Genomic DNA, 23972 nt, shown 5'->3' on the forward strand with positions numbered 1-23972 from the left:
AGCGGAGCGAAGCGACTAGAGCAGAGGAGCAAAAGAGAGCGGCACGAAGCAGAGATCTTATAACAATTGGTGGCTGTTGTTGTCTCTGCTCGATTCCTGGAGAAATCTTTGCAAAAATGAGAGATAGTTCAACAAACGGACAGCGAAAGAGAGACACCAAGAGCGAGAGAGTCGAAGAGAAAGAGAAAGGGTATTGCAAGAACTTTCTCTTGTTGCATTTGCAGGCGGGCAACGCACGTGAGTGGATAGTGCTGCCAGACTATTGATAGATTGCGAAGATGTGGAAATGGAGATGTGGAATTCTAGATGTGCTGAAATTCTAACAAATTAATTTATAGAAATTAATTGGAGAAAAAAATTGTTAAGAATATTGTGCATAGCTCGGAATATTTGTAAGCCACAGGGAAGATGTGTATTTTTTACGAGAAGTACATATCTCTTTCTTAGATTATTATAATTTATTCTTTAAACCACCTTAAAAACTATAATCTTTTTATATAATTTCAGACACGATGGCAGCCTATAAAAATCTCTTATATAGAATCTCTTCTACTGTCGTACTGTTCTCTCTTGAGGTCCACTCTCTGCACATGCGCTTCGTCCATCAAAACAATTTCGAGTTTTGCAGCAAAGGGACAAAAAAATGAATGTCTAACAACAAATATATATAGATGTGCATATATATAGACCACCACAAGACCAAAACTCGCTTAGTTGCCGCGTTGACAACTTTGTGGCAGGCAACAAACAAACACAGACACACGGACAATATGCCGACAAGATGGGGTGGTATGGTGTGGATGGTCTTCGAGGATGGCCTGAGAGATGGTCAGTGCAATGTGAGAAGGATAAAAGACAAGAGAACTGAAGATGCATTGGCTTTCTGGGCTAGAGGTTGCCCAAGCAGTGACCTGAGCAATGACCCGCTTAGACATTGGAGAGATTTATCTTTAGCAAGTAACACTCGTATCGTAGTAATACCTATGGGCGAACAAATAAATCTAATGCTAAACTTTTGACACCGTCACGGCAGGCGAGCCACAGTGGTATTTCCTGTTCCTCGCCCACAGCGATTCCTGCTTGAGTCTGTCTGCCTGTCAGCGACCAACAAAAGGAGTGACACTCGCCGAGGCACACACATTTATCTATTATATATTGTACATTATATATTTCTCTGCTAAAATTTATGACCTCCCATCACCTTTCTATGGCACCCAAAAAATCTTTCACATCTAGGAAATAAATAATAATAATAAATTTTTTGCGCTTTTTATATGCCACTCCGTTTGTTCGTTTGGCATTTCTCACATTTCTTTGCCATTCTTATGACAATGTCAACATTTCTTTTTGCTCTCCCTAATGGCAGGACAAACACACACACACACGCACACAGCTTCTCACAGAGATACGCACGCACACTTGCACTTATGTATTTTCAATCGGTTCGCTGTTGTTCCGTCCTTCTTTGGCTATGCATGGCCATAAATTCTGGTTGAAGATTCGCTTCGGTTATGAGGAAAGCAGGCGACTATGGGTAGTCCAAAAATAAAGCGGATAATTTCTGATGTTGACACACGCACTGGCAGAAAGAGGGAAAGGACACACACAGTCGCACAATTGTTATTTTGGCCATTTTTTGTTTGTTTGTCATTTAACAGATTTTTGCTCCCCTTGCTCTGGCTATTGATTTCTAATTTTTCCTTCGTCGGCTTAATGCCACATATTTGCCCATTCTTTGGAGGACATTCCCAACACACATACATGTACAGTATACGCATGTATATACATATATATATATGTATGAACGAGTGTATGTCCTTGTGTCGCATTGATTTCGTAATTTATGAGCAATTTGATGGATTGCGCAAATAATTTTTTTATGTTTATTTTTGAGTTTTTATTGTTGTGGCCGCCGCCTGTGTGGTTCGTCTGTTTGCCGGGGCTTGTGGCATGTCATATGCTGCCGTTTGTGGCTTTTGGTGGGGCGGGGGGATGGAGGGCTACCGGCGGCACACATGGGTGCCAGCCAGCCTTTCGTTTTGGGCTTAAATGTGGCTCATATTTATTGTTGCATGAGTAAGTAAGTGACAACAAAAAGTGTTGCCTACTTTTGGGCGGCGCATTTAAGGATTAAAGCTTGGAACGGGTGACTGTTTTTTTGATGAATTGTGTTCCTGATGGGTACATCATTCAAATGAAATTTATTGGAATCTTTAAAAGAGAAAGGGATATAAATGGGTGGAGGCCCATTATTAATTTCATAAAATTATGCAATTCCCAAACAGCTGTAAATATGAAATGCCATAATTACCAAATGCAAAAGAGCGAAAGAAACGATCAAAAACATAAAACCCCATTAGATTGGTCAAATTAATTGTAATTGTAAATGAATGTAAGGCCGCTGGGCATTTATGTTTGTTAAATAATTAATTTTGATACATTGCCCAGACCAGACTACCGTGGTTAGCTAATTGAGGCAAACGCATCTGCGTAATTAAATTTTCAGTCGAAAGGCCGTAAAAATAAATCAACAGCGAAAAAGAGGAAATCCGGGAACAAAAAATGCGAAAATTTCATGCGGGAACTTCGTTAACATGGCTGAAATCGGCTCACTTGCAGGGCCAATTAAATGTTGAATCAATATTGTTAAATCTCCCAAAAAAACACACACATTCACGTGCGTGTGTAAACGGGTACATAGGGGTATTCGCAATTGGTGTGCGTAAATACCCAGCATTTGAATAATCCATGTGGCCCGCCCTCGGATATGCGTGTGTGAGAGCTTATATGTACATTCGAGTCTACCCGTACATTCACTATATTGAAAGCCATCTGAATGGGTGGGTAAACTAACTGGCAGAGCACCCGGATACCCGAAATCCTGTCCAGTTACAACAACAATCGAAATACGTATTGGTAAGTGCTTTGTCAGCGTTTAAACACGTCGCCGAAAACATTTTGATGTTGGTTAAAACTCATTTCGGATGTGCGTCCACCACACATGAATGGCAGTCGGCCAATACTTGTAGTTGTTTTGTTCCTTTCGTTCTCTAATTTGTGTTACTTTGTACATGTACAAATTCCATTTAGGCCAGGAATAAATGAATACAGGGTGCTTCAGGTGTATTTAGTCTTTCAGTCCTGCAAAGGGTTTTCCCAGCAATAGCAATCAAAAAGCTTTTAAATAATAATTATAAAATACTAGTTCAAGCACCATTAACATCAGTTAAAATAAAATGTACTCTAGAAATATTTGAGCATTTCCAATTGCAAAACTCAAATAATTCATCTACCAAAGCCTCTCAGGAGATTTGATTTGAGTTCGATGCCTGGCTGAACCCATTGAGGCTAAGTACACTCGAACTGGCAGCAAAGCCGTGAACTATCCATCAGGTCGAGCCACGATCCCACACATTTCCATGCAAATATATAAATGCTACTTTTTTCTTTATTATTTTAGGTCAGCAATTTGGAGAGGGGCATCTGCGGCAAACTGGATGGGTGCCTGCCAAGGAGGGCACAACACCCTCCTTCTGGTGGGCACTTACGACCAACAAATACACACAGGCATAATAAAATAATCGATGCTTTTAAAATTTGCATAAGTTTGGATACCACAGATGCTACACCAGAGCCACAGTCAGAGCCGAAGCCGGAGACGGAGAAGCCTCGCATTTCCATATATCCCATTTTCCATTTCCACATTGCGCACACGCCGCGTTGACGTGAACTCAGCTGGAGCCAGAGACAGACCCAGACCCAGACCCAGACCCATACCCACACCCAGACCCCTCTGAAACACCGAACGATGGACCTGGAGACGGCGGTGACAGGTTCGTGGGCGTTCGATTTAATTGTGGGAACGCACACACCACGTAGCCGGACTTGGTCGATATACAACTCGGCCTAGGAGTGCTTAAAAATTCAGCTTTTTAGCCAAGGAAACTATATATTTTTTCATTACCAGTGTGTGAGGGACGTGGCCTTAACCCAACCGTGGGAACTCCTTCCTCAAAGTACACGTCTTTATGTACAGCACAGCCCCAATGACCGCAACCCTCAGCGAAAGAGGAGCAAAACTTGTTAACTTTTCAGATTTCACATTTCATTAACGTCGACAGCGCCTTGCTGGCAGGTTAACTTGGTTCTCGTTGCGGCTTCTCTGAAATAACATCAGAAATTAATTTGTATAACTTTTTGAAAGTACCAACCAGTGCGTGAAATGTTGGCCTAAAAGTGCAGCAAATTGTTTAAAAAACTAATTAAGGAAACTTAAATACAATTAAATTTGAATTTTTTAAAAAGAAACGGCAAGGTACAGTTTTTGTATTTCAAAGTTTAAGTTGTATTATTTGTTTCATTTATTTAAATTAAATAAATATTCCTTCAATTTTAAAATTTATTTTAATAAACTACTAAAACCATTTAATACAATTTAGTTATTTTTAAAATTTGAAAAAATTACACATTTAGATTTTTTAATGTAAAAAGGATTTGAGTTTCTCGATCTTGAATTTTTACTCAATTAATAATTGTACACATATTTGGAAATTTCTTCATCATAAAAAAATATTTTGTTGGATAAACTAATTATTTTAAGTGAGAATATTAGAATATTAAGCTGTATATTTAATTAAAGTTGAATTCACTGGAAATCTGTTCTTGAAAATGAGGAGCAGAAGAAGAACGAAGAAATAAGCCACTAATTTGTTGGCTGCATTTTCCATTGAAATTATTCATGAGCTTAACTGATTAAATGTCTCCATGAATCTGGTTAAGAACACACAAAGCTGGCTATCCATTGCGCAGCTAAATTATAGCTCAGAATCAGACGGTCTTTTGGCATGAATAAAACATGCGAAATCGAATAAATTGGGGACTGATTTTTTCCTTTGAGCCACGACATCAGACAAAGCTCCAGAAATACTCCCCAACTCTGGCAGAGATTTCCACCATCCACATCCCCAACCACCCCACTTAATCCATTTGCAATAATTGCTAATTAAATTGGCGAAAACCCAATTAATTTCCTCGTTGATTTTCCCCGGTTCTCTTCCATCTCTTCATCTCTGACAGGATGACAACGACAATGCAGCCCAGCAAGTATACGGGCCTCGTGGCCGATCTGATGCCCAATATACGGGCCATGAAGTATTCGGGCCTTTTCATGCACAATTTCACCGGCGGAAGCGGGTTCATGAAGAAGGTGTACTCTTCGATTCATCTGGTCATGTTGCTGATGCAATTCATCTTCATTCTGGTTAATATGGCTCTGAACGCAGAGGAAGTCAATGAATTGTCAGGGAATACAATTACTGCATTGTTCTTTACTCATTGCATCACAAAATTTATATATTTGGCTGTGAATCAGAAGAATTTTTACAGGTGAATGTGGTTCCTGTCCCTGTGGAGGGGTAAGCATTTCCTGACCACTTATGTCATTCCGTTGCAGAACTCTGAACATCTGGAATCAGGTGAACTCTCATCCATTGTTCGCCGAGTCGGATGCCCGCTACCACTCGATTGCTTTGGCCAAAATGCGGAAGCTCTTCTTTCTGGTGATGCTTACGACCATCCTCTCGGCCACTGCCTGGACCACCATCACCTTCTTCGGGGACAGTGTCAAGATGGTGGTTGACCATGAGACTAACTCCAGCATGGCGGTGGAAATACCACGACTGCCCATCAAGTCGTTCTATCCGTGGAATGCATTCCATGGCATGTTCTACATGATAAGCTTTGCCTTTCAGGTCTACTACGTTCTCTTCTCTATGATCCACTCGAACCTGTGCGACGTGATGTTCTGCTCCTGGCTGATCTTCGCCTGCGAACAGCTGCAGCATCTCAAGGGCATCATGAAGCCACTGATGGAGCTATCCGCCTCCCTCGACACATACAGACCCAACTCGGCTGCTCTCTTCAGATCGCTCTCGGCCCAATCCAAGTCCGAGCTCATTCGGAATGAGGGTGAGTCCCCCTTAACATCCCCACTAATTGCTTCATTCAGCTGGAATTGAATTGCAGAAAAGGATCCCGGCAACGACCTGGACATGTCCGGCGTCTACAGTTCCAAAGCCGATTGGGGCGCCCAGTTCCGTGCACCGACCACCCTCCAGTCCTTTGGCAATGGCAATGGTAATGGCAACGGCGGCGGAGCGGCAAACGGGGCTAATCCCAATGGCCTGACCAAAAAACAGGAGATGATGGTGCGCAGCGCCATCAAGTACTGGGTGGAGCGGCACAAGCACGTGGTGCGGTGAGTCAAAAACTGCACAATTTTACATCTAGATTATGGCTGGGCTTCTGGGGTTTTGTTTCGGTTGAAGGACAGATAGACAGATGGAGTGTCCTGTGTCCTGTGATTGCTTTTTGTGCACTTAATAAGTTGTGTGGTTCAGGGCTTGAAATTGGTTTTGCATTCGGTGAGAGAAATTCAAAAGTTTTTTACTGCAGTTGAAGGGTTGCTGATAATTCTAAAAGGTTTTGAGTGAATTGTATTATACTATCCAAAATAACTTATTTGAATAAACCTCGTTTAATACTAAATAAATTGCATTAAAGAAGAATCAAATTAAAGCCATTTCTAACCCACAACATTATTAGAACTACAGAATATTTACTTTACTGCAACTTCTTTGGATAAATATCCATAAATTGTAGAAATCGTAGTTTATTATTCGTAGTTTATTACCTGACAGCTTGATAGTCTGAGATAACTCTTATTAAAAAGCAATGAATATAGATAAAGATAAATGCCTGTAAATTCGAGCAACTACCATTCAATAACTTATATTTCCAATCTCACATGACAATCAATTTCATTGTTTGTTTCGAAAATTAAATTTCTCTATCTCTCTATCTAAGCTACAAACACACTTATTCAGAGCATTCATTGGCCGTGCCCAGGACTTGCTGCAGTTTATTTGATTTGCTAGATTATTTCCTCAATTGCAATCCCTGTCGTTGGACTCTCTGTTAAATGATTGCATCGTCTCGTGCCCCAGAGGCTGCCCATTCCCTTTAGCATTGTTTGCCTTGTAAAGTCTGGGAGTTTCGTGATTTGTTGACCAACTTATTGACCCACTCTCTAACCCTTTTACCACTCTCGTTGGCAGCCTGGTGGCTGCCATTGGCGACACCTACGGAGCTGCCCTGCTGCTGCACATGTTGACCTCGACCATCAAGCTGACCCTGCTCGCCTATCAGGCAACGAAAATTACCGGAGTCAATGTCTACGCCTTTACGGTTGTCGGATATTTGGGCTATGCCCTGGCACAGGTGTTTCACTTTTGCATCTTTGGCAATCGGCTGATTGAGGAGGTGAGTGGGGAGGGCGGAGCCGAGTATTCCACATGGAATAACTAACTTTTGAGGCTGCTTGCAACAGAGCTCATCTGTCATGGAGGCCGCCTACTCCTGCCACTGGTACGATGGCTCCGAGGAGGCCAAGACCTTCGTTCAGATCGTGTGCCAGCAGTGCCAGAAGGCCATGAGCATATCGGGTGCCAAGTTCTTTACCGTCTCGCTGGATTTGTTTGCCTCGGTACGTTCTTCGAATTGGATTTCCCGTCCACTCGATTGGAAAATAAATAAGGTAACAAATACATTAAAACCTGCATCGTATGCATTGCAGGTTCTGGGTGCCGTTGTCACCTATTTCATGGTGCTGGTGCAGCTCAAGTGAACGGCTCCCGGCGGACTTGATGGATTGATGGATAGTCTGTGCCTGGAAAGCGAATGCCAAGGAGTCCCCGTGCTAAGCCCCAAACTAAACCCCTCTACAACGACTACAACGACTCCCCCTCAACAAACCACACATTGTAGAGCAATTATAACGCAAATTATATATATTTTATACCATACCAAGTCGAAGGACGACGAACGAGCCCCGTGGGACCTGGAATACTTACATGCTGGGGCGCAAATAGAGGCCTTGAAATATTTATCGATTTTTGTACACATGTAGAGCTTTCAATGTAAACTCAAGATGCAAACCAAATAAATGTGTAGTGAAAATGCAAGGGGAGTGGGGTCGGTAAGTGTCAGTAAAGTGCCAGCTGGTAAATGGCAGCAGGATAATTATGGTTTCTCTGGGAGACCACATATTACAGAATGTTAGCCTGGAGCCAGTGCCTCTTCAAGATGGTTGAGCTGGGGTTTATTTAGTGTTAGCTCTGTAACTTAATCAGTGGCCAGACCTTCTCCACGTGTGGCATGCTCTTAACGATGCAGACTCTGATTCATGCCCAGCCACAGCCACAGCCATCACACGCTTCACTGCCGTTGCATGCTCCCATAGTTTTCCCCCCGCCGCATGGCCAAAACGAACTTAATTGAATATAAATTATGTATCACCATCTTTGGCCAGAGTTTTCCATCTTTCCATCTCTTCGAATGATATATTTTTTGGCAATCGCGGTGCCAATTAATGGCCAAGTGGGCTGGCGCAGTAATAGAAGCACTAAACAATCATCCACAATTGCAGCCGAATGCGAACAATTAAACGAAATGTGGCAAAAGTGTAGTTTCAAATCACACATATCTACATACGCGCATTTCTATATATATGGCAAATATTTGTATACACATGTGTGCTGCTCTTATATTTTTTTGTTGGCATTTTGAAAGCGCACTTTATGGTTTTTGAAATTGCCCAACTTCGGTCGGAGCTCGCTGCTGGAACTGAACCCGAGAAAACAGAGCTAAGAAACAGCTAAGAGTTAAGAAAACGCTATACAACTCGAACTTTTAATGCGGCCACGCTCGGTACATTCAGCCAAAAGTTTTTATTTCTTACAGCTTTCATAAAACAAAAGGAAAGAAAGGCCTAGCTTGGCCACCGAAGAAGAACATACTCTTAGAATTGAATTATTTTTTGTCTACTTTTTAATAAAGGGATCCGAGGTGGATTTAAGTTGATAAATTGGTAAGACGTTAAAGAACAATATTTTCATCAGAACTGTGGCACCATGTGCTACAAGAAGTAAATCTTTCGACCAGATATCATTGAAACTAATTCTGATTATGATAATGATTTCAAAAATATGTTTCATAGGGTCAAAATACCACTCTGTCTTTTTTTTTGGTACAAACACCTTATCAACGGCATAATACCCTTGTTCTTTTTAAGAGTACAAAAACGAAAAGCGAACAACGAAGCAATACAACCTAAGCTGGCAGAGTGTGTGTGAGGTACAGGTAGGCGTCGTAGAAGTGTATATACTAGCTAGTCACCCTCCCATCCCTCCTAACCAGCCACTTCTTACTGTTAATTTCTTTATTGCGCCGACTTTCGTCTGCCAATGAAAGTTTCTTGACTTTGGAAATGCAACAACAGCCGCTACAGAAGGCCCAGCAACAGCAGAAACTCTGCTTAACTTATAAATCTACTATTTAATTAGTTTTCTTTGCTAAATTTTTTTTTTTTTTTGTAAACAAACATCTGGTTCTTCCGAAACTTTAATTGTATATGCGATTTTTGTTGTTCAACCTCATTTGTCAATTGGCAGTGCGATTTCTTTTCGGGGTTTACATTAAACATCTCACGAATAGAGTCATTAAAATAAGAGTACAAGTCATCAACATACCACACTATACGAGTCCCAAACATTTTTTAATATTCGACATGTTAATGACACTTTTATATACATCTTAACACATTTCGTTTACATAACTCTTCCGTTTTGAGTTGTTTTTATTTGTTATATGAGTGTCAATGCATAATGGAGAAATTTTAGAGTTCAAAAGTTGACATTGCAAATATATATAGTAGATTTTGCTTCTTGAAAAGCTATAATTTAGGTGCATTTTATACCATTTTCCTATATACTGTAGCTTCAGAAGAAACTGAAGAAGTCTGAAAAGAAAAATATTTGGTGGAATGAGGCATTGCGGATAATGTCTTCTTTTAGGAGAAAATTGTGCCTCATAATATTACTGCTTCTTCCAATATTAAAAAGGTAATATATACGAGTAACCACAGTAATAATTAAAACATCTTTCTTGGGCATACAACAACTTCCGTGTCAGAGCTACAACTTTTTCACATGCGAAAAACTGAAAAAAAAAATATGTTAGTTCTTATGGTATCCCAGATAATTTCATTCATTCATAAAACACGCATAAGACACCAACATCATCAGCTTTTTTTCTGTTGCATTTCAAGTTCTTATACTGCCATTATAGGTGCAGTCCTAGCTTTGGTTAGTTACAACATTTTTCCATATTTTTTTTTGCATTTGGCTTCACGTTTATTTCCACACTTGCAGCGTCTGGTAGTGTTCGCTTCATGGCAAAAAAAAGGGCGAGAGCAAGTTCAATGCATGCAAAGTCAAAGTCAAAACCCTCCACCCCCTTTCAGCAGTCCCGCAAACCCCTTTGAAAGCCCGCTTCTCCGGCCAATACGAGCGTATATAATTGCTGGCAATCAGCTAGTGCAACAATAAAAACAACCAAAAAACCAGAGAAAAACGAAGAAAATAGACGCAAAACGCAAGGCTTAGACTTATGGAAAATGTACATTTTTATTTAAATGAAAATGAGGAAACGGCTGGCAAGTTCAACGACTCGGTGAAAGATATTCGTAAAATTTCAATTCGGAATCCAATTCGAATCCAATTTCGACTGCGCCTACGAATCCACATGTGCAATAAATTGCTTAATTGTGAAAATGTTGAAAATGTACAATATAAAGAAACAATTATGACAGACAATACTCGTAATGCAATCCGTTTCGATAGATGTGGTAGTGCTTTTATAATTGCTCACTTTTTGCACGCACTTTTTTAGGTTTAAGAAGACCAGTTGGGTGGGAATGATGTGGGATCCGAAATGGAAGATTTTTAAGAGGGCGACTGCTGGCTCCAAAAGTAGCTTAGCCCTTAAAAGAACGAATGATAGCTCTGCATAACATTCTTCCAAAATAAAAGACTGAAGACACGAACTTGGGTGCGAAACTTGGCTAAACCCTTGGGTTGCCGTCAAGGGTCGGTTGGGGTATAAGACAAGTAGGTGCCGTGCATGGCATCGTATCTGTCCGATGTGAATCACTGTCTGGTGTCTGAGTGTTGGATCAGTGTCTGGAGCGACGTGGAGTGTCTGATTATTGCCTGCTGGTCGAATGGTGTTTAGTTGTTGAGAGGATCGGCAGTGAAGCGTGGCCAGCAGTCTGCGCCGCTCATTGAACTCCTCTTGCGCAAATGGGCAGCACTTCTCTCCTCTCCGTCTCCCCCCTCCAACGGGCAACAGTCAGCGCGTGCATTTTTCTCTTTGACCGATTTTCATGGCATGATCTGTTTTATGGCTTTCGGTTTTCTTTTGCCATTCGTTGTTGCAATCGTGTGCGATCCGAACGCGGTTCGTTTTCTGTCGTATCTCTTCGTTTTCAAAGTTCGCGGAGTATTTAAGTGGCACGAAACATGTTTGCAGACATACAGTTTCAGTTAACATCTTGAGCGCTTCGGTTGTGTCAATCATACGTCGCGTTGTCCATTGGATACTAAAGGATTACTCACTGACTAACTAACAAAACACTCTCTAACCAAGGTGAGCCCTACTCATACCACACGTACATATAGTACATCTCGTATATCTCTGAAGTGGCAACATTTTTGCGGGGCAGTTGTCATGTGTACAGCGGAGGACAATGCATGGAATTTAAATGAGTGCGACGGATAATAAACGCGATAAAGTGTGCAAATCATGTGTGGAATGTCAGACATACAAAAGAAGTGAAGGATTTTTGGGGGTGACCATCCAACGGAGGTCCATAAATTCCACAATGGAACAATAACTCGCTTTATAACTGTGCAAATAACTCAAGCTGAATGCCAAAGAATAATAAGAATAGAGATTTATGCTGTCCAACAATGTTCAAAAGAATCTTAAGAGAATTCATCAAATGCATCACATATGCAAGGAATAACTTTGGTGTAGTTTTTGAAGCTCAGAGTTTAATGACTTTTTTATTATGTGGGAAATATGACAGAATGAGTGACAAGGAGAAATTATTTTTATTATTTAGGTAGTCTTTTAAACATGTAGCTTAAAATGGAATATAATACTCTTATACATATTTATCAGGAAAATTTATAGTGTTTGGATATAATAAAAATATAAGAGATGAAAAATACAACTAGAAAGAAAAAAATAAATCTTCTAATCAAAATAAACTTTGGAGTTCATCTAAGTATAGTAAATCATTCCCAGTTCCCAAGCTCAAAGCTGAAACTAATTTTGAGGTCATTCTTTCAACAAAGTTTTCTTTCAAAAACGTATTCTATCAAGTTTGTGTACAAATGAAAACCAATCGATTTATTCCCTTGAATTAAAAAAGTAAAAGTCATTCTTGGAATTTATAATAGCGAATAATTTCAGCAATTGCTTTAGAATACCTTTACTTTTAACAAAACTAATACCTTAAATCTATTAAAAATTCTTCATAATTATAATCCCTCATAAGAAGTAAATAACATTTAGTATGAAGAATGCCAAGCCCTTTCAATTCGTCTTCGTTCTTCTTTAAAGCCGAAACTCGTACTTGTTTGCAGGCCACTTCCTCAGGCACTTAAATGTTACCCACAAATGTTGCTGAAATTCTTACTCAAAAAGTAATAGCATTACAAAACAAATGGGCAAACAGAATTATTGTAATGGCAAATGGCGCAAAGAGAGAGACAGGTACAGAGGAGAGACAAAAGCTGAAAGAGTCTAAAACCGAAATCACTTCCACTGAAGCCTGAAAAGACCGAAAAAAGAAGGAAAAATGAGTTGGTAAAACCAGTTTTCTGACCATTTTTCTTGACTCTTGGCCGCTTGATTATCGTCTGGTTTCGCGCTGTTTTGTTTTGCTGAAGATTTTCGCAATATGTGCCGCAGAGTTGCAGCCCAGCCACATTTGCAACAGACGCAATGGCCATTAGCAGTGGCTGCAACATCAGCAGTAACCACATACACACAGTAATTTCGAGTCTAGACGTGCCTCCTCCTGAAAAATCACCGCCAACATCAGCGCCGGTAATTGCAATTCTAACAGGTTGCAATATGCAACTTCATACTTGCAGCTGCTGGTGGTAAATGGGGCATAAAGTATCCTAAATCAAATCGCTTTCATTTTCGCTAGCTTGAGCATAGGTTTTTGGCTTATTTCGAGAGCTCTGCCTCTTACCAATTGTTTTTGCTGTTGACCCCAAATGGAATCTGAGTCTGAAGTGTTGAAAAATGATACGAAATTTTGTTGATGTGTTCCAGATGTTTTGGCTAAAACTGGAAATTAGTTTCAGTTGAACTTTCGAAATTTATACACAGAAAAAATATTGTGAAATATGGATATAATATTATAATCAAATTTTTGCTGTATGGTGCGCAAATATCTACACAAAAATATTGGTTTACATTATAGAAAGGTAATGATTTATTCCACAATTATTCTTTATATTATTCGGAATGTCGCCTTGAACTCTAATAGCTTTCATTCTCTACTCAAGCTAATTTATATACATATACTCGTATAAATCTTCAAAAGTCAATTACCTCATGGCAGAAAGTAAAATTGTATGCCTGACTAAAAAAAAGAGACAAAGAAAAATCAACAAGCCAAAACAGAAAATCACGCCCCAAAGAGCGTAAACAAAAGCTCTAAAGTATTTAAACAAAATATATAATATACATAGTATATGCTATTATACATTTATCATTATTTTACGCTCCCCAAACCAAAGCTTTACCTAAGATCAGAAGAGATTTGCATTATAATTATTTGATATCCCTTCCTCCCAACATACTATATGTATTTTGTTACGCATTTCGGGTTTTCTTATATGGATGATCGCACAAACAGCAGAGCTGACAAGCTAAAAACAATAGAGAAAGAAGCAAAGCCATGAATAGTTTTTGAGGTCGATGTCAGCTAATTTTGTTGTGGCCCTTACGCAAAGTAGGGTCTCTAAGTACCCGTACACCTGCTCTGGGCAGGGGCAGGGGCAGGGGCGGGTCTGGAGTAATGCATATTTGGCCATAGCTCCATGCAAAGTAATGAATCGAGGCACTGACGTGTGACCGCAAGACGGGGGAAGCATTTTGAAAGCTCGCAATTAAAATGTCAAAAATAATAAAAATAAAGTGTTGCAGTAGAGCGGTAAGCGTAGAATGAGGGATCGTCATTATAATGGACCTCAGATGTGACTTTGATCTGTAGAAAAAGTTAGGGAACTAAATTTAATGCACAATGAACAATTTATGTTTTATTTGAAACACGCTTACCTTCAGAAAAGTTACACTTTTTACCGAATTAATCGAATATATCCGAATATATCCGAATATATCGAATATATCCGTCTCTTCCATCCCCAGATGATGATGCTACACCCCACACCCGCTCAGCGCGTAACCATTCGCGAGGAGCTGCGCGAACCCGAGGATCCAGCCGACATTGAGCGTGATATCAAGCTGATTCGCGAGTGGCTGGAGACACAGCCGCATCTGCCCAAGGACATGGACGACATGCGTTTGACCACGTTCCTGCGCGGCTGCAAGTTCAGCCTGGAGAAGGTAAAGAAGAAGCTAGACATGTACTACACGATGCGGAATGCGGTACCGGAGGTCTTCTCGAATCGGGACATCAATCGCGAGGAGCTCAGCCTTGTGCTTGACTATGTGTAAGTAGAAGAGTAGCCATAGTCAGGGCAACTGTTCCTAATCCATTGATATCCCTTTAGACACTGTCCCACCCTGCCAGGGATCACTCCCAATGGACGTCGGATCACGTTTGTGAGGGGCATCGACTGCGACTTCCAGCCGCACCACATCCTGGACGCCATGAAGGTGGCTCTGATGATCGGAGATGTCCGTCTGGCGGAGGAGACAATCGGCATTGCCGGTGACATCTTCATTCTGGACGCGGCCCCAGCCAGTGCCGCTCACTTTGCCAAATTCTCACCCTCGGTGGTGAAGAAGTTTCTGATTGCCGTCCAGGAGGGCTATCCAGTGAAGGTGAAGGAGGTCCATGTGATCAACATCTCCCCGCTGGTCGACACCATCTTCAACTTTGTGAAGCCATTCGTGAAGGAGAAGATCCGCAGCCGCATCACCTTCCACAACGATATCGACAGTCTCTACAAGGTGGTGCCCAAAGATCTCTTGCCCGATGAGTACGGCGGCAAGGCTGGCAGCGTCGTGGAGCTTAATAAGTGGTGGAAGCAGAAGCTGGCCGACAACACCAAGTGGTTCCAGGAACAGGAGGATAAGAAGGCCAATGAATCTCTGCGCCCCGGCGCCCCAAAGACCAGCGATGATCTGTTCGGCATGGAAGGTACCTTCCGTCAGCTGAACATCGATTGATCACGCATCCGCATACCCACTTCCATGCCCCCACGCCCCATGCCTTATGCCCCAAGCGCATCTACTTGTGTATATTTTAGCCACTCATTTGTTTAGTCCAAGCTCATGTGCACTACTATTGCTTAAACGCTTCATTCTGTCGCCTGTTCCATTATCTATTTACTACATATACTCGTACTCGTATATATCTTCTCATTCGTACATCGCAGTAATTACATACAATAATAAAGAAGCAGCAGCATATTAAGGAATGAATAAATAAAATCCACATGTCGTTTACACTATCCAACAAGGAGAAGTGGCATTGGGCGGGTGAACAACGAAAGCAACGAAAGGAAAAATACGACTCGACATTTCTCAGCGAATGCCCCATTAAAGTACAAGTAATGGCCACGAATATAGTGAAGACTACTGACTGCACTGACTATCCGATTGTTGATTGCATCTGCCACAAGAGCACCCCCACACACACACTCACACACACACACACACACACCCAGATGCAGACACAGATGCATACAAGAGCATATTTCACTCGTCGCGTCGCATGTCTCCACTTTGTGCAACATGCACATTGATGGCGGAAACGGAAACTTGTCGCAGTTCCTACTCCCACGGCACTAGGGGAGGCAAAGGGCAAGGCGGAGCAGGACAATCCTCCCACTTGACTTACTTCGCCTGACATATTGGTTCCTTTTCCCATTGTCCTGTGAGCGATTCGGCGTACGAAATCAAGCGTGGCCGACATTTCGCAGTCACGACTCGACTCCGGACATGGTCTGCTCTGCACTGCCTTTCAATGTAAAGATTTTTGTAAATTTCCTTTCTTTTTTAAGTCGTATGTCAGTCTGAGGAATGGCCAAGAATTTGTTTGCCTGGCAAGACGGTCAAGTGGCGTTATGATTTGCAAAGAAATGTTGCCAAATTTCCCACAACTAAACCATATTTTGGAGTAAATGTCTGTTGACCAACTTCACAGTCTTAAGCCAAATGGAATTAAATGAAGTATGAACAAATGCATTACCCACAAGTTGGTTGAGGAATCACACATTGTGCTGCAACAAACAAATATTGTAAATAATTAATGGGGAAAAATCTTCTTTCGTACGGTTAATCATTCATTAAGTTATTTCCACCACAAAGTTGCCAAACTTTTGGTAATTGCTTCAACCAAAAGTTTTCCCAAATCAATTTGCTTATTATTTATTCAAATTATATTAATTTGTAAAGCCATTTTGGGTGTCTGCCTCATTGCAACATGTAATTTAAAGTTTTCTTGGTCGAGAGTATATAATTTCTAGCTTATAGAAATAAAATGATAGAAATATTCAGCATATATAAGGATATCACATCAGAAATGCTCCTAATAATCCGTAAAGACACCATGAAAGAAAGAAACCCTCCACTTAAGATTAAAGGCGACTCAGAACGTCGAGATCTATTCGTCTTTGTGCGTTATACCATGTGCATAGCAGCCATGTATCCATTTGGGTATTCCCTCCAGGGACCGAGCTTCCTTGGGCTCCTGGTGCGAGTCCTGGATTGGTTCTACGAGATCTTCAACTACTTTGTGTCCGTGCATATTCTTGGCTTGTACATCTGCACCATTTACATCAACTATGGGCAGGGGGACTTGGACTTCTTCGTCAACTGCATGATACAAACAATCATCTATCTGTGGACCATCGCCATGAAGCTGTACTTCAGACGGTTCCGGCCAAAGATGCTCGATGAAATTATGTCAATAATCAATGAGAACTATCACACGCGTTCTGCTCTGGGTTTCAGCTATGTGACCATGTCGGGGGCCCATCACGTGTCTAAATTGTGGATTAAAACGTATGTTTATTGCTGTTATATTGGAACCATATTCTGGCTCGTGCTACCCATCGCCTATAGGGACAAGAGTCTACCTCTGGCCTGTTGGTATCCATTTGATTATACGGTGAATATAGTTCTCCATCTCTGACTAAATGTAAAATAATGTGATCTTTTCTCTAGCAACCCATTGTATATGAAACAGTCTTCTTTCTACAGGCCATTGGCCAGATCCAAGTGGCAGCTTCTTTCGCGTCTTCTAGTGGCCTTCATATGGTGTTCTGTGTGCTTTTATCGGGGCAATATGACGTTCTTTTCTGCAGCCTAAAGAATGTCTTGGCCACCAGTTATATACATATGGGCGGGAATATGGCAGAACTGAGGTTTACATTCAAAAACTCAAATGAAAACCTTGATATCCATTAGTTTCCCATCTACAGACAACTCCAATCTGAACAGTCTATTGCCGATGCTGAACCCAATCAGTATGCCTATTCCCATGAAGAACAGACCCCTTTAGAGCAGCTACTCCAGCATCCACGGCAAGATGAATCCTCTAGAGATTTCCTCAAAGCCTTCAAGCGATCCTTCAGGCACTGCATTGACCACCATCGCTATATAGTAGAGGTACTCAAGAAAATGGAGCGCTTCTACAGTCCCATTTGGTTTCTCAAGATTGGAGAGGTCACCTTCCTCATGTGCCTTGTGGCTTTCGTCTCAACCAAAAGCACTACGGCCAACTCGTTTATGCGGATGGTATCTCTCGGTCAGTACTTGCTGCTGGTGCTCTACGAGCTCTTCATAATCTGCTACTTTGCGGATGTGGTCTACCAGAACAGCCAGAGGTGTGGCGAGGCTCTATGGAGGAGTCCCTGGCAGAGACACCTTCGAGAAATACGCAGCGATTATATGTTCTTCATGCTGAATGCCCGGAAACAGTTCCAGTTAACGGCGGGAAAGATCACCAACCTGAATGTGGATCGCTTTAGAGGGGTATCTTAGAATTCGATTACTTTTTCAAATTTTCACCTTTTAATTTAATCGGTTCCCTTCCAGACCATCACCACAGCCTTCTCATTTCTCACGCTCCTCCAAAAGATGGATGCTCGGGGCTAGACAATCGTTCGGATTTCGATTTTTGATTTTATTTATACAATTTTTAGTAATTATAAAAAATATTAGCATTTTAATAAACAGATGCAAACTCATGGTTTTAATTCATATTTCCTCAATAATTCTATCAACTTTGGCAATGGCTCACACATTACACTCTCATACAGTGCGTTTCGAAGCTATAAGACAGTCGAAATCATGCAAGGTTAACCAGAAATATTCTATCAAACTAAAGCTTAAATGTTTCAGTGTTACAATATATTCAAATTGCATCAAATTGGAAACTAAAAATAATTCCTTTAAAGTATTTATATTTCTGGTTCTAATCAAGTAAATTATTTCAAACAATTTTAGTAAAAATTCTTTCATTCAGATTTAGTTATGAAATGTATGTAATTTATGGAAAATAATTAACTTCAATATTTTTTCGAATAGAGTAATTCAGTAATTGAATTATACCAACTACAGCATACATATATGAAAATGTCGAACGACAATACAGAAAATTAGAGAAAAAAGGTTTCGAATTAACGATTAACTCAGATGTTACATCTTGTTCGAAACAAACCGAGTCAATTTTGTATTAGATTCATCATTTACCTAATATTTAATACTCTATTATCCAATAAAAATCAAAATCCATCTAATATCAAGGTTTCTTAACAATTCAACATCCGATTTGGTTATGAATTTACAAACAATTTAGTTTACCATTACATAAGATCGAAATTAATCGGCATATTTCGGGTTAATGTGCGTCAATAATCTAATTTATCTAATGAATTCAAGTGGAAACCGAATTAATCCTCGGATCATCATGTTTTCTTATTTTGTTTAATTAATGATATTCATTTTGATATATTATAAGAATATGTACAGGAAAATCCCGCCTTTCTCTTATAGTTTCGCAACGCACTTAATTTTCATATATGTATAAGTATGTAAGTAGAAAGGTAAATAGAGTAAAACTAATGATGAACTAACATATAAAATCCATGAGGGCCGATCCGCTAATCTCAGTATTATTCATTTATTTTATTTCCTTCCTTGCAATCATTTTCGTAATCGAATTTATTTTGAAAGAAAAATTATACAATATAAAGAGAACCAAAAAAATGTATGTGCTTGACAGATAAATAAATAATATTCACTTCAGTTTTGTTTCCGATTGCATTCTTAACACTAAAAGCGAAATAAATCATATACATTTATAAGGTACTTGGGTTAACTCTTCAACTCCGATACTTCTCCTCCCACTACTCGTATAATCAAACCCCCCCTCAATCGTGTTAACTACATTTTGAGCAAGAAATATAGATGTTTAACAATTATTTGTATTGTTTTTTCTGGTTTTGTATTGTTTCTACTTACGGGTTTTCTCTCACAATCTTTTATTGTGCTTGGCATTTTGTACAGTATCAAAAAATCGGTTTGATTGGTTTTGTTGCGGCCGAAATACTACAGATTTTAGCTAATTTGCTTCAGATATTAGAATTAGGCAAATGCTCTAACACTTGCTTACAATTAGTTAATAATTAGCTTATGGTTTGCTCTACTCTTCAATTTTGTTGTTGCTAATTTCGATATAAAAATGTACAGTTTCTAGTTGTTCAATCGAGAAGTTCAGTAATGCTCTCTGCCTTCATTTATATATAAATTATATATGCTTTATAAAGATTGCCTTAATCTGTTGTATTATCTGTAATTATTATCAAAAAAATATATATGTATAATATTACATTATATTTTATGTTCTTCTTACAAGCATTTTCCCTTTGCAATTTCCCTTTCTATCATTTTTTTGTGGTTTCTTTTTTTTGTTATTTGATTTTTTGTTTTTAAATATATTACACAAAGCATAACAAGGCGAGCAGCCATATAAACAACAATAACAACAAGGCAGAGAGAGCAACAATTTGTAATTGCTGCGGATTTTGATAAATGCAATATGTTTGCTGTTGCTGTAGCCTTTGCTGTCTCCCTTTGCGCTGTACATCATCACAGATTGGGCTTTTTGTGCGACAGATTGAGTATATGACATTATTCATGATTCTGTTTCCTTTGGCCTCGTCCTCCGCCTTCTGCGAGTGTTGCTCCTGTTGTTCCTGTGCTTGTTGCTGCTGCTGTCGTGGCTTGCTGTTGACTAGTTTGTGTTGCTTGCGCCGCTAGCTCGCAAGCGACATGTGCACCGTACTCGTGCTATTGTCGTGGTTGTAGTGCTCCGTATTGATAATCACTTGGACCACATAGCCCTGGTGTATGCTGCATTCGTCGATGGGCACCTTGTCGCCCAACAGTTTCCCACTGTAGAACCAACGCTGGCAACATGCATCCACACCCTCCGTAGCCTAAATATCGCAAATCCATGAATTGGATAATTATTTAAGTCCTACTACATACAGAGCTCAACTCACCTGCAACTTCTTCTTGCACTGTCCCACCGTATCCTTGGAGTATACTGGCAGTTTAACATCAGTCATGCTCGATGATATGCGCAGCTTGAGAAAGATCTCGGTGCCGCCATCCACTGGCTCTGAGTATTCAGCGGGCGAGTCTCGTCCATTCTCCTCCTTCACGATATTAATGGGATATGACAGACAGTATATAGGCACCTTGTACTGCGTGCCCAGCTCATCGTAGCACTCTGTGAGGTAGCTGCAAGACGAATGTTAGCCAAATTAGTAACCAGGCGGGCAATCCACTATCACTATCTTATCTCAAATCCACCATCCAGTCCCCTTCCCTTCCCATAAATACATTACCCAACGATTTGGCCCTAATGCTAATGATTCAATGCCAGCTGGGGTCGGGCATAGACTCCGATAAGAGTCTGATAAAAGAGGAAATGACGTATGTGACATATGGAATGGGACGGTGGTGTAGCAAGGACATGGACTGGGCCACATGCAAGCCGTCAGACAGTGGAGTGAAAGGTCAGCGCTGCATTTAAATAAATATGGTTTACAGTCCGATGGAATCGAATGCCAGCGTCGTGGGGCAGTCAAAAATCGATGTCTAATAAAAACGTTAGCGCGCAAATACAGAGACACATGGCGAAGCCTCTAATGCTCTCCTGCTTGTGAAGTAGTACTACATAATTGATCTATATTTTGGCCATGTGGTGCGTCATAAATGAAGGAATACCAATAGCTATGGAATATGATCGAACTGATTTGGAAAGCCATAAAATCCAAGATAATTGGTTTATTTGTGGGCACTTTCTTAAGGGAGTATTAGATATGTCAAAGTTGTATCTATTTGCAATAAATATCTACTGAAGAATTACCAACCAAACCGAACTTGGTTCTATTTTCGGAAAGCTCTTACTAAACCATTCCTAAATGCCTGCACGAAGAATAGATGCCATATGTGTTCTAACCCACTAGCATGCCTCATCACAAATTTATAACACCCCAGGCATCGTCCATTAAGGGACCCAACGAACCGCTGTCATGCATTAATGGAGTTATGGCTATAAAAAAAATCACTATATGCTATTGATTTTCTCACGTCGGGCGAGTGCAGACGAGGGCAATTAGCATACTGTGGGCCATAATGGAAAAGGACTCAACTCAACTCACCCATTTGGCACTGACACGTTGGCCCCATCCAGTATGGCCTGGGCCATTTGAAAATCCAGCCCTTCGGCGGCATTGGTGGCGGCGCGCAGGGCATCCCAGATTTCTTTGCGACCATCAAAGGCCGGGGCCGTATCCCAGAACTCGTCCCGCTTTGAGCGCAGCTGTCCCTCGGTCAATGGCACGTCGGAACGCCAGCGTATTGTCTCATGGCAGAGTGGGCGATTTTTGCGCGACGCGCCCAAGGCAATGCCTGCGAAAACGTCACAAATCAAAAACAGATTGCCGATTAAGGGGTATTGATGCCACCGATGTGAAGGCCACTCACCTGCACTGGGTGGACGCGATATGCTCGCCGACGAGACGCTCATAGTCTCGTTGTCGGGATTCATGCGACAAACACAAGCGCCCATTTTTGTGGCGGACGCAAGCACAACAGTGCCTCGGTTTCCTATCAAACAGCAAAGAAAGGATCCTAGAGGCAATATATACATTTATATATATAAAAGTATATTTGTACTAAAATTGATGAAAATTCTTACCTCTGCCCCGCACAGCCGCCTTGTTTGCTTTTTGATTTGTGTTCGTGTGTATAGTGCCTGTTTCTGATTTGTGTGTGAATCTATACTATGTTTTCCTTATTTTTATCAGGTTGGTTGTCTTTATTATTGTTTGGTTTGACTGCCTCGGTGATTTATTTTGCGCGACGAACATTAATTTTGTGTTTGTTTTTTTGTTTACATTTTACATTCGCTTAATTTACAACATGGCAACTACACGGTAACTACATATTGTGGGGAAAAGAGGGTATGGACAATAGGCAATACGGCTCAGATAATGCAACGCATACAAGGTAAAATTCACCCGTTTTGCCTAATATACTACATTTCGTCTCCAAGGTATAATGTTCTCATACGCGAGGTGAGGTTCGTACGAGCCTGGCAATTCGACTTGGGTGTTTTGGCCTGCTGTCCATACCCCATTCCATAGCCCATTCAAAATGACCCTCTCACGACTCATGTTTTCGTTGCAGTGCAGCAGTGTGACCGTTTGAACCTCGGAAAACCCGTAACCATACCGGTGAAAAACATGAACTTAGCCCAATAAACTCCTTTTTTCACAGGTTCAACTTCACAGGTTCCTTGCATATAATAACTTTGAAAAAGACCAGTTTTTTAATATTCATGCATGCATTTTAATACGACAATGAGTTATCAATGGTTAGGTAATGGTGGTAATATTTTTGGAGTGGATCGAAAATATGAATATGAAATGGAGGTTTTTGTGTGAAATATATCAACGGAATTACGTTTCAGAGTTCGGAGTTTTGGTTGTTCACGTTTCAAATTTAGTGTTTTATTTGCCATAATGGGAATGGTCACATTGATAGCACAATCGATGTTTTGCTTCCTATATCGATAGATACGCGCAAATTTTAAATGTTTTCAACTGATGTTCAACCGTTTACTGCTGCTAATGATTTGTATTGTTCTGACGTATTCAATAAGAACTCTAATACTTGATGTATTACGTTATAGTTTGAATTATAAATTATTATCAACCAAAAAGTAGTATAATAGAAAGCTTTAAATATTTAGAATGGTTTCCAACCACGGGTTTGTTTGGAGGGCTTCCCGCCTTCGTAGAGCTCCAACCTCTAGTCTGGGCTTAAAAAAAACGATATATTGGATCTATCCCTACTGGCGCTACAAGGAATATGCATAAATTCAGTGTATATTAATCCGTATGACTGCCGTATGACTGCCTATTCTAATATTACTCTATATCCGCGTATGTCATTAATGTCAATAAAATCATAAAAAAATTTCCATGTTCAATAAAAAAACAATAAAAACTTCCGAGCGCTATAATATAGTATGAATGTAATCAATAAAATCATCTGGCTGCTTCGATTCCTCCGTTTCCCCTGCTCAGGACTGATAAGCGCTTGTCTGTCATTGAAACTAGAATATGGTTGGTTGTCTGTCGGGAATTTGCCAGAGCAGAGTCGTTTGCCCTGCGAAATTTCATTAAGCGATTAATTTGCCCACAATTCTCCCTGGAACAATATTTAATGAGTAAATATTATATTTAGGAGTGTCTTAGCTTTTGGGGGAGCAGTATTAA

The 23972-nt window shown here is 40.4% G+C and overlaps 4 protein-coding genes and 1 long non-coding RNA gene across 7 annotated transcripts; 3 read left to right on the plus strand and 2 right to left on the minus strand.

Moving 5' to 3' along the window:
* The first annotated feature begins 4096 nt into the window (after positions 1-4096).
* Positions 4097-8021, plus strand: Orco (odorant receptor co-receptor). The gene is made up of 7 exons (XM_001359327.4): positions 4097-4315; positions 5077-5385; positions 5453-5967; positions 6025-6256; positions 7116-7320; positions 7388-7543; positions 7634-8021. Exons 2-7 carry the CDS (start codon positions 5078-5080, stop codon positions 7682-7684), a joined length of 1467 nt encoding a protein of 488 aa, XP_001359364.3. The 5' UTR covers positions 4097-4315; position 5077; the 3' UTR covers positions 7685-8021.
* Positions 8022-11396: 3375 nt separating this feature from the next.
* LOC4802447 (alpha-tocopherol transfer protein-like) lies at positions 11397-15622 on the plus strand. The gene is made up of 3 exons (XM_001359328.5): positions 11397-11544; positions 14350-14654; positions 14715-15622. Exons 2-3 carry the CDS (start codon positions 14350-14352, stop codon positions 15334-15336), a joined length of 927 nt encoding a protein of 308 aa, XP_001359365.1. The 5' UTR covers positions 11397-11544; the 3' UTR covers positions 15337-15622.
* On the minus strand, positions 12630-13329 carry LOC26533116 (uncharacterized). Of its 3 annotated transcripts, XR_004468384.1 has the most exons (3): positions 13166-13323; positions 12791-13064; positions 12630-12736 (listed from the first exon to the last, which is right to left on the minus strand). It is a non-coding gene; the product is annotated as an uncharacterized lncRNA (long non-coding RNA). The 3 variants fall into 3 exon arrangements; XR_004468382.1 differs by having other exon boundaries at positions 12630-13064; positions 13166-13329; XR_004468383.1 differs by having other exon boundaries at positions 12630-13061; positions 13166-13328.
* Positions 15623-16720: 1098 nt separating the features above from the next.
* Positions 16721-18156, plus strand: Or83a (Odorant receptor 83a). The gene is given in 2 exon segments (XM_033385839.1): positions 16721-17281; positions 17338-18156. Coding segments are annotated over 2 exon segments (1380 nt in total).
* Positions 18157-19595: 1439 nt separating this feature from the next.
* LOC4802449 (ubiquitin domain-containing protein 1) lies at positions 19596-22601 on the minus strand. Its single transcript, XM_001359330.5, has 5 exons — positions 22388-22601; positions 22174-22320; positions 21849-22098; positions 20682-20922; positions 19596-20615 (listed from the first exon to the last, which is right to left on the minus strand). The coding sequence occupies exons 2-5, from the start codon at positions 22256-22258 to the stop codon at positions 20433-20435; spliced, it is 759 nt and encodes a 252-aa protein (XP_001359367.2). The 5' UTR covers positions 22259-22320; positions 22388-22601; the 3' UTR covers positions 19596-20432.
* Positions 22602-23972: the final 1371 nt, after the last annotated feature.

This window comes from Drosophila pseudoobscura, chromosome 2 (assembly GCF_009870125.1).
Source record: "Drosophila pseudoobscura strain MV-25-SWS-2005 chromosome 2, UCI_Dpse_MV25, whole genome shotgun sequence".
Taxonomy (NCBI): domain Eukaryota; kingdom Metazoa; phylum Arthropoda; class Insecta; order Diptera; family Drosophilidae; genus Drosophila; species Drosophila pseudoobscura.